General features: G+C 44.3%; 1 protein-coding gene across 2 annotated transcripts in view; it reads left to right on the forward strand.

Moving 5' to 3' along the window:
- GFM2 (GTP dependent ribosome recycling factor mitochondrial 2) overlaps nt 1-15,039 on the forward strand; it is a 34,296-nt gene that overhangs the window by 18,358 nt on the left and 899 nt on the right. Inside the window, exons 13-20 of one of the 2 annotated variants that reach the window (XM_056112480.1) lie at nt 223-363; nt 445-544; nt 5,452-5,641; nt 8,389-8,465; nt 10,989-11,127; nt 11,566-11,745; nt 13,847-13,962; nt 14,642-14,824. In XM_056112480.1, the coding sequence (XP_055968455.1) occupies nt 223-363; nt 445-544; nt 5,452-5,641; nt 8,389-8,465; nt 10,989-11,127; nt 11,566-11,745; nt 13,847-13,962; nt 14,642-14,824 (1,126 nt within the window). The remainder of the gene's footprint in view (nt 1-222; nt 364-444; nt 545-5,451; nt 5,642-8,388; nt 8,466-10,988; nt 11,128-11,565; nt 11,746-13,846; nt 13,963-14,641; nt 14,825-15,039) is intronic. The other variant, XM_056112481.1, reaches the window with a different exon arrangement.

The raw sequence follows: 15,039 nt of genomic DNA on the forward strand, positions 1-15,039 counted from the left end.
AATTAAAAAATCAAAAGAAAAAAAAACTCAAAATACAAAGTAATCAAAATGGAGGAAGACACTGGCAGTATTTAGTCAATGTAGGTAATTAAGCTAAAATCTATAGAATCTTTAGAGGGCATCTGAGTGATTTGTGTAATGCTACTGATCTGACTTAAATATAGACAGATACATTGGAAAAATCTTTAAATACTTTTCTGGACTATCTCCTTAATTTTTTAGGCAGTGGTATAAGGGTGACTTATGTGCTTTGGCATTTAAAGTTCTCCATGATAAACAGCGAGGACCACTGGTGTTTATGAGAATTTACTCGGGCACAATAAAACCCCAATCGGCTGTTCATAATATTAATGGAAACTGCACGTAAGTAGGTGCTTATAACTTTCTAAAACTGCATTCATTTTTATAGGAGTACATTTATTAAAATAGATCTCGGTTTTATAGGGAGAGAATAAGTCGCCTGCTTTTGCCATTCGCTGACCAACATATCGAAATCCCGTCACTCACTGCTGGTAACATTGCTTTGACTGTTGGGCTTAAACAAGTAAGTGACCAAGTGTTTTCTCTGGGAGTTAATAGCGTAAATGTTCAGGTGTTTGAAATAGAAACCCCCTCCCCCCCCCGCAATCCAAATACCCATCAATGGAATAGTTTATACATTTAATTGAAAGCAAAATGAATTATGTAAGGCTGTAAACAGTCTGAATTACATTTATAGAAAGGTAAAATGCAGGTCAGGTAAAGTAATTTATTATTATTTATACATAGGCTTAAGTTGATATAAAATATATTCCTAGGAGTGGAGAAGTAAAACAGGAGGTAAAGCACTTGCCTTGCATATAGCTGTGGTGGCCCACAACCCTGGTTAGCACCATGTATAGTCCCCTGAACACTGCCAGGACTGACCACTCCTGAACACCAATGGGCATAGCCCCAAACCTCACCCCCTCCCTGTTGTATTCCTGTAGAATTTTTTTAAATTGTTGTAGAAACACTGACTTCTCAGATTATAGGTTTCTGGTGTACGTCATGAGAAAGCAACATCTGGATGTAATACTTTATTTTCACTGAAAACTTGATTCCATCCTTTAGCATATGGTTGGCATCTTTAATCCTCCCACCCCACTCTTAAGATTCTCTTCTTATCGCCACTAACTTTGGAATTCATTTGTTGATGTCTGTTTGTGGTACTGGGTATCAAACCGAGTCCTTACATATAAAGGCATTTGCCTTGCCTATGGGGCACATCCCTGGCCCTGTTGACTCATTTGTTTCTTAATGTACCACACATCAGTGAACTGATCTACATTTGCCTTTCTTTGTCTGGTGAATTTTAGTAAGTATAATGCCCTCTTAAGTTTTCCCAGGAGCTGCAAAAGAAAGGATCTTTATCTTACATTGTGGCTCCTGAGTGGGCTTCCGGGACCTCAGAGTCACTTCCTGTGATGCTTTGCCGGGCTATGTGTGCTGGACTGCTCAGTGCATGAGTCCCAGAAGTGTGGTGCTGTCGGGCCCCACAAGGGCCACACGTGGTGGTGCTGAGGATCAAACTCAGGCCCCTTTGAGATATCTCTCCTGCCTTTGGACTTCATCCTCTTTGTCATAGCTGAGTAGTAGTTTCCCCGTGTGGGTAGATAGATGAGTGGATAAGTAGATAACAGCTTCTTTATTCAGATATGTGTTGATGGGCATTTTAGTACCTTGGCTATTAGAAATCACACTGTAGTAAACCTGGGGTCAATAGATATTGAGTAAATAATCAAATGGAGGTTGGGGAGGGGGAACTTACTATGCCTGCAGATGGAGGAGGGGGCATGGTGAGAACTAGCTGCTGCTGTGGCCGTGATGGTTCCAGTTTGTGGCTCACAGAGGTGGATGCCTCCTCTGTAGGGTTCCCGATACAAGATTCGGCACTCTGGCCACGTTGCCCACACAGATCTCCAGCGGGTGGAGGGAAAAACTGTCGTCTGGATAGTAACCTCTGCTATCCTCCTTGCGGGGGTTCTGGCTAGTGGGGAGAACTATGTTACCTGCCACTTGGGCCACATAAATGCACGGATCTCCCCGGTCCTTTCTGTGCAAGTCTGTCCAGTGCCCAGGATGCAGCCAACCTGCCTCTATGGCAGGCATTTTTTTCTCCCTCTCTCTCCCCCTCTCCCCCGCTCCCCGTCTTCCTCTCATTCTCCCTCCCCCCTCTGTCTCTCCTTCTCTCTCCTTCTCTCTTCCTATCCCCTACCCTACCCTACCCCCCCCCCCCCATCCTTCTCTCCCTCCCTTTCTCTCCCACCCTCCCTCCCTCTCTCCCTCTCCTTTTGGGCATTGTGGTTTGCAGTACAGATACTGAAAGGTTATTAGGACTATCCCTTTACCTGCTTTTAATGTTCAATTCTTGTCCAGTGTGATCATTCCACCTATTGTCATCCGGTCCCTTCTCTCTCGTATCTACCCACTACCTTTATACACTTGTGGTTGTGGTTGATTCCAACCATTTACCAGTCCTCCTATATCCTGTTTTCCCTGGCCATGGATATGTCTTCTAATAATACATATATATATATATATATGTGTATATATATCTGCACGGCAGAGCCTGGCAAGCTCCCCTTGGCATATTCGATATGCCAAAAAACAGTAACAACTTAATCACTTAATCACTTAACTTCCCGTTAGTCGGCGATTTGCTCGAGCGGGCACCAGTAACGTCTCCATTTGTCCCTGTCGCGTGCTAGTGTAGCCCAATGGCATCTGTTCGCTCCGGGAACATGAAGGGCCTCAAACCGATCGTTCATGATCTTGACGAAGAAGTCTGACCATCTGGTAGGTGGGCGGCCACGCGGTCTTTTGACATCCCGTGGAATCCAGTCGGTAACAGCTCTAGTCCAGCGGTCGTCTTTAAATCTCATTACGTGACTAGCCCATCTGATTTTCGACACCTTGGCAAATGAGAAAGCGTCCCTGATTCTTGATCGTCGACGGATGTCAGAACTCCGGATTCGTTCTCTCATTTGAGTGAAACGTGATATTCCAAGCATAAAGTAAAGTAAAGTAAACGTAAAGGCCCTCCCGTTGATCGTCGATTTGCTCGAGCGGGCCCAGTAACGTCTCCATTGGAGACTTTGTTGTTACTGTGTCTGGCATATCGAATACTCTTGGTAGCTTGCCGGGCTCTCCGAGAGGGGCGGAGGAATCGAACTCGGGTCGGCCATGTTGGCTGCTTGTAAGGCGAACGCCCTACCCGCTGTGCTATCGCTCAGCCCAAGCATAGCTCTTTCTATTCTTTCTATTCTTTCTATTCTTCTTTGGGAGACCTGAATAGCGTTCTCATCTTGTTTGCGTAGGGCCCAGGTCTCTGAGGCATATGTTAATTCTTTCTATTCTTTCTATTCTTTCTATTCTTCTTTGGGAGACCTGAATAGCATTCTCATCTTGTTTGCGTAGGGCCCAGGTCTCTGAGGCATATGTTAATGCAGGAAGAACAGTGGAATCAAAGAGATGTGCCCGGAGCCGGAGGTTCTTCGTCCTCTTAGCTATTTCTTCGACATTCTTGAAGGTGTTCCAAGCCGCTCTCTTCCTCCTGCGCAGCTCGGGTGCCAGGTCATTTGTCATGTTGACCTCTCGACCTAGGTACACATAGCTGTTGCATTCGGAGATGGTCGTTCTGTTGAGAGCGAATGGGGCGTCAGGAACGAGGCTGTTTCTCATAAACATTGTCTTCGTAAGATTCAGCTGTAGTCCTACCTTTCCACACTCACGGTCAAAGTCGGCCAGCATTTGTGCCGCTTGGCTGATGTTTGGTGTTATTAAAACAATGTCATCAGCAAAGCGGAGGTGGTGTAGTTGCCGACCATCTATCTTCACTCCCATTCCTTCCCATTCCAGTCGTCGCATGATGTTCTCGAGGGTGGCACTGAAGAGTTTCGGTGAAATGGTATCGCCCTGCCGAACTCCTCTCTTGACATCAATGATTACTTCTTTGTAGAATGGTGAGATCCTGGTAGTGAATCCGCAATACAGCTCACGGAGAATCCTGTTGTATTGAGTTTGAATGCCCTGATTGGCTAGGGCTTCAATGACCGCTTCCGTCTCAACAGAATCAAAGGCCTTCTTTAAATCAATGAACGTTAAACAGAGCAGCATCTTGAACTCCCGAGAAACCTCAATGAGCTTGGTTATCGTGTGGATGTGGTCGATGGTGCTGAATCCTTTGCGGAACCCGGCTTGCTCGCATGGTTGTCCTTCATCTAGTGTTCTGCCAATCCTATTTAGGATGACTCGAGTGAACAACTTGTAGATGACAGACAATAGGCAAGTCTCACAATGGAAACATTGACTAAATCGATGAACAACGGGAGTACAGTGCTACAGTGCTATATATATGTATGTATACACACACACACACACACACACACATATATATTATATTCCACAAAGGAATGCAGTCTTTCAATACCTGTCCCTCTCTTTCTCACTCATTTCATTCAGCATAATACTCTTCCAAGACCATCTGGCCTTGCACTTTTTTTTTTTTTTTTTTTTTGCTTTTTGAGGCACACCCAGCTGATGCTCAGAGGTTACTCCTGGATTTGCACTCAGAAATCACTCCTGGCTGGGAATCGAACCCAGGGTTGGCCGCATGCAAGGCAAACGCCCTACCCGCTGTGCTATTGTTCCAGCCCCTGGCCTTGCACTTTTATTTACTTTTTTATGCCCTCCCTCCTATTCATTTGTCATTGTTGGCATCTGTTGTTGACTGTATTGGCACAGTCACGGGGCTACACGCATTCGTGCCTTCAGAATTCCTGGCTGGGACCATGCATGAGGTGTGGTGGTCACACACACAGCCAAGGTCCTGACTGAGCCTTGCCTCCTCTCATGGCGGTGCTTGTGGCGAGCTAGCTGAGCCTGCAGTCTTAGTTGAGGCACACAAGTCAAGGTCACACTTGCCAGGGTCAGGTGCGTAGTCCACCTGTGAGTGCCTGGAGGTCATAGTAGCAGATGCTCTGCCTAATCTGTCTTGCCATGACTGATTGGGAAAATCGAGAAAGGTGTATTTGTTCCTGTCAAATGAATTTTAGACCTGTATGATCTGTTTGATTATTTATTAGAATATTTTGGATAAAATTCTTTTTTTTTTTTTTGTGCTTGGGGCACACCTGGAATGCTCCAGACTTACTCCTGGCTTTGTGCTCAGGAGTCACTTCTGGCATTGCTCACGGGACCATACAAGGTTTTGAGGGTCAACCACCTGCAGGCCAAGTGCAGCCCTGGATAGAACTCTTAAGCAATAAAAAATAAGTTTATCTGTCCAAAGGCATAATTTTATAAGTTTCTTAAACTGCTGAAAATAGATGTGCTGCATTAAAATGTCTTTTACTTTATAGTTCTTGAAGGAAGCTGAGATTTACCAACAATCTTCTTTTTTTTTTTTTAAGCTCTCTTATTTGCTTGCAGACTGCCACTGGAGACACCATTGTTTCATCCAAGTCCAGTGCATTAGCTGCAGCTCGGCGAGCCGAAAGAGTTGGAGAAAAGAAGCATAGACAAAGCAGTGAGATAGAGAGACTGGTGCTGGCTGGAGTGGAGGTTCCGGAGCCTGTTTTCTTCTGTACCATAGAACCCCCTTCAGTGGCTAAGCAGCCAGGTACAAACAAGTCATAGTGTCTCAATTAGTGTGCTGACTTTGATAAAATAGTCCCATTAGAGCCTCAACAGATATCTGATTTATTTCAGCTTTATCTGAGTTTATTGATATTTTATGTGCTTAGTCTAGCTTTTGTTTTATTTTATTTTGCCTCCACTTTACTTAAAACACCAGGTTTACGAAGTTGTTCGTGATATTTTGTTACGGGCATTCAGTATTCCAATACCAGACTCACCACCACTGTGAACTTTTCCTCCATTCTTGTCTCCATTTTCCCAGCCACCCCTCAAGTCTGCCCTCCATGGCAGGCCCAGAATAATTTATTTTATATTGCATGTTACCATTAAGTGGTTAATGGAATGATCAAAAATTAGTAAAAGAAACTATGAAAATTGCATCTCACCTGGGGATGTTAAGCAAGCCTTGTTTGAGGACTTACTAAGTGGTTGTTGCTAGTTAAGCCTTCTGTGTCAGTTGGGGTCAGTTGGCTTCTATGTTACATCTCATCCAATCTGGTGGCTCTTACTGGGATGTTAGTATTGTAGAGTTTGGAGGTGTCGTTCCAGAAAATCCAGAATATTTCATTGGGCAGTCTGGCCAGAGGCATGGCGACAGCTGCTGGAGCTGTGGTAGGGCAGAGACTAGGTGTGACCCCCTCCTGAGATCACCCCGGAGGTTTCAGCTGGGAATGGGTATTCGAGAAAATTTTGTGGCTACTTGATCTCTTTTGAGATTTAATTATGAATCTTTAGAACAGGACCTAGGTGAGCTTACAGGGTGGTGGCAGTAGGGTGTATGTCTAGCTGCCAGGGTGTCTGGAAGTATGGGGAGGTGTGGGGAGGTCGCCCATTTTAACTGTGAGAAGGCCTGGAGTTTTCAGCTAGAAAAACCGAGGGAACCTGAAGTGGTGAAGTAGTAAAGTCTGACTGGAGGCATGATGGCAGCTGTTCTGTTATTTATCTTTTTCTTTTGTACATTACAAACTCATTTTTTCCTTTTCTTCCTTGGCCAATTTTCTCCTATCATATTCTTCCTCATTGTTCTTATGGTGCTGTCAGTGAGATTAAGGTCATTGTCTTCAGGATTGCAGCAAAGCACTTACAGTGGTTTGAATTTTTCTTTTCAAAATTTGCCCGTTATTTTCCCTCACTAAAAGGTAGGGTAGGGGGTATGGTGCCACCAGCAGGTCAATCTGTGTCTGTGAGGTGAGTGCATCAGCAGCCTGATGGCAACGTCAGACTTTCAGATACCCCAAAATTGCTGCTGTGCCTTTGACCAGACCCAAAAAACTTGGGGCAATGTTTACCAAGAAAGTAAACGGCCAAAAGTTGGTATGTGGAAAACACACCCACAAACCATCTCCGGCTCAGCTATATAATTGGAAGCATGGCCTCTGTGGTTCCTGATCGAAGTGCTTAATGGCCATGATCCCAGAGACTCAGAAACGAATCTCTGAACCCAAAGGTTTTTGGGAGAAATGCGTCCTGTTCCTGCAGTAGGTTACTGGCACTGGGCCACTGCAGGTGGGAATAGGTTTTGTGCCTTGGCCTGTTCCCCCTGGCGGCCTGGTGACCATCCTCCAGAGGCCACTGGACAGTCAGGTTTGGGCCTGCAGTGATGAGACACACGGCCTCACCAGATGGGGGTGGAGCCAACCCTTTTCTCCCCATCCCAATGAGACCCCAAGTTGCCACCTACAAATGGCCTCTCTGGCTCCTGATCAAGCTGATTAATGGCCATGATCCCAGAGACTCAGAAACAAATCTCAAAACCCAACGGCTTTTGGCAGAAATGCATCTGGACCGCATACAAGGTGGCCTCCAGCTCAGAGCTTATTGGAAAGTCAGGTATGAGCTGGTGGTGACAGGGTAACTGCAGTCTCATGGGAAGGGGGGCGGTACCGCCTCGTCCTTCACGCCTTACCAAGGTCATGAGTTGCCCCCCATGAGCAGCTCTCTGGCATGGCTATGGCTCCAGAGGCAAAAGAACTTAATCCAGAGTCTGGCAGCTTGCGGCAGAAAAGTGAATGGACCATGCATTAAACTACAGCACCATGCCTCCCTGGGAGGGAAAGGGTGTTGCTCCCTTCCGCCTTTTTTCCCCCTGGCAGCAAGGTGGCCGCCACCTCAGAGCTTATAGGAAAGTCAGGTATGAGCCGGCGGTGACGGGGCAACTGCAGTCTCATGGGAAGGAGGGCGGTAGGGGCTCGTCCTTCATGCCCTACCGAGGTCATGAGTTGCCCCCCACGAGCGGCTCTCCAGCACGACCATAACACCAGACACACAGAAACCAATCTCGTAATTATCTGACTCTCTGCAGAAATCCAAAATCCTGGCCATGTGACATTATATGATTCTCATAACCAGCTATAGAAAATAAAGTATTTCACAATGCCTTTTTAGCAATTCTGATTGTTGGGGGGGAAATTCTAAACAATAATGGTGCATCTTTTGTCAAAATAATGAATGTAATCAATGTAGAGAAGAGTTCAGTGGAAATCATCTGCCTCACAGGCATTGGGAGGGGTGGGAGGGAGGTATAGTGGGGTTCTTGGTGGTGAAAAATGAGTACTGGTGAACGGAAAGGTGTTTGATCGTTATATGCCAAGACTTAAACCTGAAAGCTTAGTAACTTTTCCCACAGTGATTGAATAAATAAATATAAGAAGAAAAAAAATAAAAGGTAGGGTACTGGTACATTATATCAAAAGTGAAGTGTAAAGTTAGCAGTCACTGTTTATTCTCTAGATTTGGACCATGCATTGAAATGCCTTCAGCGTGAAGACCCCAGTTTAAAAGTGAGACAGGATCCTGACTCTGGACAGGTAGGTATATTACTACTGCACCCATGGGTCAGGGTCGAGGGGATAAGAGAGAGAAAGAGAGGAGGGGTGGGAGAGGGAAGACAGGAGAAGAGGTTCCATTTTGGTTTTCTTACATGAATTTATAATTCTTTACAGAAGTTATATAATTATAGCCTGTCAAACCGACAATGTAAATTTCTCCTTAATTTTTTTTTTTTTTTTTTTTTTTTTTTACTTTTTGAGTCACACCCAGTGATGCTCAGGGGTTACTCCTGGCTCTGCACTCAGGAATTACTCCTGGCAGTGCTGGGGGACGGAGACCATATGGGATGCTGGGAATCGAACTCGGGTCAGCTGCGTGCAAGGCAAACGCCCTACCCACTGTGCTATCGCTCCAGCCACACATTTCTCCTTTATTTCTTATATTCCACTTATAGAAACCACTTTGTAACATTTCAGCTTTTCAGAAGTCAGCCCTTTATGAAATTTTGAAATAAAACTTAGTCTGAAGACAAAGCCTTAAACCTCTTCTGATAGAACTTGGAGATGCAACACACCAGAAGGAGGATACAAAGGCTTTTACTTAGAGTAATGAACATAAAATGGGGGAAAAGTGATAGATTACAACCTGTATTGCATCGGCCAGGGGGAATTTTTCCCAGAGTGCAAACCAAACATTTATTGGAGAAAATGAAAGTAAAGAGAAATGAAAAGTAACAGGCACTGTCTGGAGTGAGAGAGGGTGTTCAAGAGAAGAGCACCTGGGAAATGGATTTTAAAGTAGATCCAGAACCGTGCTGTATTATAGCACATAACAAAACAGATGTTCATCCTCTCTCTTCCTTGTAAGGCACAATAAAATTTATGTGAGGTTTTGGGGGGAAAAAATCTCGAGAAGATTGTAAATTTGTCTTAAAGGATAATTTTATTTAATCTGAAAAACACAGAATAAAAAAAATTCTAGCTGAAGTAATAATTTTTCTCCCAGAAGTTTAATTGTACTTAAATCAGACTTTTTAATGTTAAAATACTTTTATATTTAAAATACCGACGGTTATATTTTTAAAAGCATACAAATGTACAAAGGGAAAAATTAAAAGTCTACCCTTTTCTTTGAATTTGATTCTATTTAGGTCACCACTGAATATTTGCTGTATAGCCTTTTACACTTTTCCAAATCTCTTCTGCTAAGCTAGTTTTTAAAGCACAGTATATTTTTTTCTCAGATGTGTCTACAGATTAATATTATAAAAAGATGTTCTATTATTCTGCAGCTTGCTTCTTCCCCAGTAATTAATTTCTTTAACTCCTTTAAAGTTTTGCAATCATAAACCAAATAATTTTTGTGTGTGTGCTTCATCTTCTAACTAGTTTTATTACAGTGAAATGTCACAAATTAAAACCAGGCAGCAAAAGAAACACAAAGCAGATCTGGGTAAGATGTAAGAAATACTGATTCCTTGCACTAATTATTGTTATTTCTCAAACACAGTTTTCGGGGATCACCTTTTTTTCAATCATGTCTAGTGGCTGAAGTGATGGTACAGTGGGTAGAGCACTTGTCTTGCATACAGTTGGCCTGGGTTAGATCCCTGGCACCCCACCTGGTACCCTGCGCCCCCTAAGAGTGACCCCTTAGTGCAGACCTGGGGTGAGCTCTGAGCACTGCCAGATGTGGCCCAAAACTAAAAATCTGTTTCCTTTGTTTTTTTTTTTTTTGGTCTTTGATACAGATTTGATGCTTCTAATAAGAGGCACCAAGTAACATTGGTTCAAAGAAGGTAAAGGTCAGATTGTCGTGTAAAAGTCCATGTTAATATGGATCTTGTTTGTTCCTTTATTTTTGACCCACCTCCACGACTGACCTGATAAGTGCTCAGGAGGTAGCTCCTAGTCAGGCCTGAGGATGCAGTGCTGCTTGGGCCTTGCCTTATGTATCACCTGGGCGCACCCCAGCCATGTTTAAGGGTCTCCAGAGCCATACCTAGTGTGGTGCTGAGGATCACTCCAGGCCTTTGCACGTGCCCTAACTCCTGTAGTATCTCTGTGACCCTAGAGGAAAGGTTTACACCCTCTGCAAAGCTGTCGGATACCCCCAATGGTCGGAAATAGCCATTGGCTGGGAATGTTTGACAGAAAGAATTTCCATTCCCAAGAATATTGCCCTCATCAGCATATTGAAGAAAATTGCCTATGTCTTCCATGAGGGCTTTCCCCTTCCCTTAAAAAGTATTTAGTGAAAGTACAGCAGGTAGGGCATTTGCCTTGCATGCGGCCAACCCGGGTATGATTTCCAGCATCCCATATGGTCCCCCCAGCACCGCCAGGAGTAATTCCTGAGTGCATGAGCCAGGAGTAACCCCTGTGCATCACTGGGTGTGACCCCCTCCCCCCCAAAAAAATTTAATGTAGGAGCCCCCAAAATTGCAAAATACACTCATTTGCCATTAATGAAAAATTACAGTCATACCTTTTTATATAGTATTTTGTGACAAATACCATTTTCCTTTCGATCTTTCAAACTTCCTTTTTTTTTTTTTCCAGACTATCCTTTGTGGAATGGGAGAGTTACATATCGAGATTATTCATGACCGAATCAAGAGGGAATATGGACTGGAAACCTATCTAGGGCCTCTCCAGGTGGCATACCGAGAGACCATCTTAAATTCAGTTTGTGCCACAGGTAAAAAAATGTAGTGGCCTGGAGCAGTAGTACAGGGGCAGGGTGCTTGCCTTATATGCAGCCAACCAGAGTTCAGTCCCTGGCACCCCATATGGTCACCCGAGCCCCGCCAGGAGCAATCCCTCAGCATAGCCAGGAGTAAGCCCCGAACACCACTGGTTGTGGGCCCCCCCAAAAAAATAGTATAATCAATATGTCAAAATTTGTGTAATTTCTGTCCCCCATATATTTCATAACATTACAGTATTTTAAAAATAAACATGAAAGCACAGGTATTTTCATGGTTAGACTCCTCTCATTTTTAATGTTGTATTTTGTGCCATTCTTAATATTTTCTCCCCCTTTGTCTAGGGAACCTGTAACAAGAGGTGCCAGTTGTGGCACCTAGGCACCTTTGCCAGACAAATCTCTGAGGTTCTCTATTCCATTTGTTTACAGATACATTAGACAGAACTTTGGGAGACAAACGGCATCTTGTGACTGTAGAACTGGAAGCAAAGCCAGCTGAAACTCCCTCTGCTCTACCAGTTATTGAGTATGCTGAGAGTGTCAGTGAAGACCTTCTGAAGGCTTCCCAAGAGGCCATTGAAAATGGAATTCACAGTGCCTGCCTCCAAGGTAATACTCAAGTGAGACTAACTATTAGTATCATGCCCAACCATTTAATCACTCCTAACGTTAGTTTATTTTTGTGCCATTTCCTAACCGTGGTAGGGTTTTCTCCCTGTTGCTCACATCAGAGATGTCATTTCTTTTATAGCTGTTCCATTCCTGGGACACTCTAGACTGGTTTGTTCCTGTCTTCTTCCTTTTCCAACCCCACAATCTTTTGCTGATTATGCTTTTCAGTTTTGGAGGTTTCTACTGATATTTTCTCAAATTCAGAGACTCTTTTCTCAGTCATGTCCACGGAACTTAAGTTCATCAAAAGATATTTTTCATTTTTGGTATGTTTTTTATCTCAAGCATGTCCTTATTTTACTACACGAAGGTGTTTCTCAGGTTTTATTGTCTATTTGTTCTTGTATGCGGTCTACTTTATTAGATCTTTTGAAATATTCTTCATGCCAGTATAGTCTTGATTTGATTATTCCAACATCACGTTTGATGCTTGTTGTCTATTCAAACTGTGCTTCTTGCAATATATAGTAAATCTTAGCTTTTTCTTGATAGTTGGATATAATGTGTCACGTAAAAGAAGCAATTGTAGACAGCCTTCAGTTAAAAGATGAGTGAACAGAGAAGCCTTCTTCATTTCCATTCTCAGGCTTCTACTCTTGAAACTGCAGTGTAGTAGCAGAAATTGGCTTTCTTCCCTACTGAGGTGGACCAGGGGACAGGAGTTGGGCATTGTTCCCAGATCAGGCAGAATCTAATCGGCAGGAAATGCTGATAAATTAGATCCCCGAGGGCAGGCAGAGGACTCTGAAGCATCGCAGAACGGCTTCTTTTCCCTTTTCTGTTGGAGCATGCTGTTTTTCTCTTACATTTACTGTGAGAACCTGCTTGGTCTCTGGCGGTGAATCTCAATACATTTTAGGGCCTCCTTTGACCGGATTCCCCTGACGTAGGTCTGGAACTCTGAACCTCCAGCAGTTCACCAATCACAGATGGATTTTCCTACGTGTTTCTCTAGGGACTACTACTACTTCAACTACTGGTCCAATCAGTGCATGTCTGCAGGTGTAGAAAGAATGAAAGGCCCTGGTCCGCAACCTCTGTTGTAACTGCTGGGCTGCGGGCCTGATGGAGGACAGGTTCTAAGAAAGCTGGAGAATGCTCATTTCAGGGGTTTCTGATTTTGCTTCTCTGTTCTAGGAAGCACAAGCTGCCTATGTTCACCCATATCCGTCCAGTCCTGGAATAGTGGCTTGCCCTTTGCTCTCCTCTCACAGATGTAGGGAGAGTTGGTTTTCAGGGCTGTGGTAGTTCAGTAGTAGAGCACATCCCCTACAGTTTGAGACCCTGGCCCAGGGGAGGCTGCTGGGAAGACCCACCTTGACCCCCACTGACGGCAGTAGTACCAAGGAAGATGATTGGAAGCAAAGGGTGGTCACTTAGCTGACGCCACATTTCAGCACAGCACAAGTCATGTTTTATGGAGGACCAGAAACCAGCCCCCACACCAATGCCACCCCCAGCCTGTTCCCCTCATTGAAAGCCCTAAGTCCTGACTGTTCCTGTGGCGGAAACGTACTATGAAATCTAAACAAATCTTCAGTTTGCGGCCCTGGGTTCTGTAAGGAGTAGGAGCAGGGAATAAGGGGAGAAAGAGTTTAGGAAGGAGGAAGAATGGGAACCCCCCCCCCCAAAAAAAAAGGGGGCGGGAGAAAGTATGAGAGGAAAAGAAAAAAAAAGGAAGAATTAACTTTTAGTCTGTTCTACTTTGTACTTCCTAGATCAGAGTGATGACTTTCAAGCTCCTTCCAAGCTTTTTGAAAGCAGAAGTCCACTCTTACCTCCTTAGATTTTTCAGTGACTCCTCCCTGCATAGTAATTTTTTTTTTTTTTTTTTGCTTTTTGGGTCACACCCGGCTATGCACAGGGGCTACTCCTGGCTCATGCACTCAGGAATTACTCCTGGTGATGCTCGAGGAACCATATGGGATGCTGGGACTCGAACCCTGGTCGGTTGCGTGCAAGACAAACGCCATACCCCACTGTGCTATTGCTCCAGCCCCTGCATAGTGATTCTAAATACAGTTTTTTCATCTTGTAGGACCATTGCTTGGATCCCCAGTTCAAGATATGGGAATTACTGTACGTTCTCTGACCATTCATCCTGGTACCTCCACCACTATGATTTCTGCTTGTGTCTCAAGATGTGTACAGAAGGTATAGAACTAGTCTCACCCTTTTCGCTTTAAGCATCTCTTGGACAGCCGTGTAGGAGCTGATCCTGCAGACAGATTTGACTTCGCAGTGCCTGTGTCTCGAACCCTTGAGGTCAAAAGGAATTTTTACAGAGGAGAACGTCTGGTTCTCCTTGGTAAAGTGGTTATTTGGGACGACCTAAGAAATTGCTATATAATAAATTGTCTGGGTTTTGTTTTTCGTTCTTGTCACACTCTTTGGTGCTCAGGGCTTACTCCTGGCTCTACACTCACAAAACACTCCTGTTGGATTGAACCTGGGTCTGCTACATGCAGAGAAGTTACACTACCCGCAATACTATGTCTCCAACCCAGATCGCCTCTGGTTTTGGCAAAATAAACAAACTTCTTTGAGTGGCATTTCTGCTTTCCCTATCCCAGACATAGACCCATTGTAAGCTTTGAGGCAAAGATGTTCCTGGGATCATATTGGCCCAAGAATTGACTATAAAGAACATTAAAACCTATTGTATTCTAATGTTTGTTTGATCCCCAGCACCATCTATAGTTTGCAGAACCCCTCCAGGGCTCCAGGAGTGCAGACCCCAGAGCAAGACCTGAGCACAGTTGGAGGCGGTTCAGGAACAAAAAAATTTAACTTATACCCTAGGAAATAGGGATTTACGTTCTTTTTTCTCTAGGCTCTGAAAAAGGCTGATAAACAAGTTTTAGAGCCCTTGATGAAGCTGGAGGTTACAGTAGCTGGAGATTATCTCAGCCCTGTCTTGGCAGACTTGGCACAAAGAAGAGGGAACATTCAGGAGATCCAGACACGTCAAGATAACAAAGTTGTGACTGGGTTTGTTCCCTTAGCAGAAACTATGGTAAGTACTTGGGACTGGAACACATTCAGTGCTACTACCAGAGGGGTATTTACCAAGAAAACAGCAGCGATTCAGAGAAGCAGCAGTGATTTGTTTAGGTTTCACAGTACATTTCCGCCACAGGGATAGACAGGGGGTGGCATTTGTGTTGGGCCTGGTTTCCGGTCCTCCATAAAGCATGACTCGTGCTGTGCTGAATGGGGTGCCAGCTAAGT

This window comes from Sorex fumeus, unplaced genomic scaffold, assembly GCF_029834395.1.
Source record: "Sorex fumeus unplaced genomic scaffold, SorFum_2.1 ptg000018l, whole genome shotgun sequence".
Taxonomy (NCBI): domain Eukaryota; kingdom Metazoa; phylum Chordata; class Mammalia; order Eulipotyphla; family Soricidae; genus Sorex; species Sorex fumeus.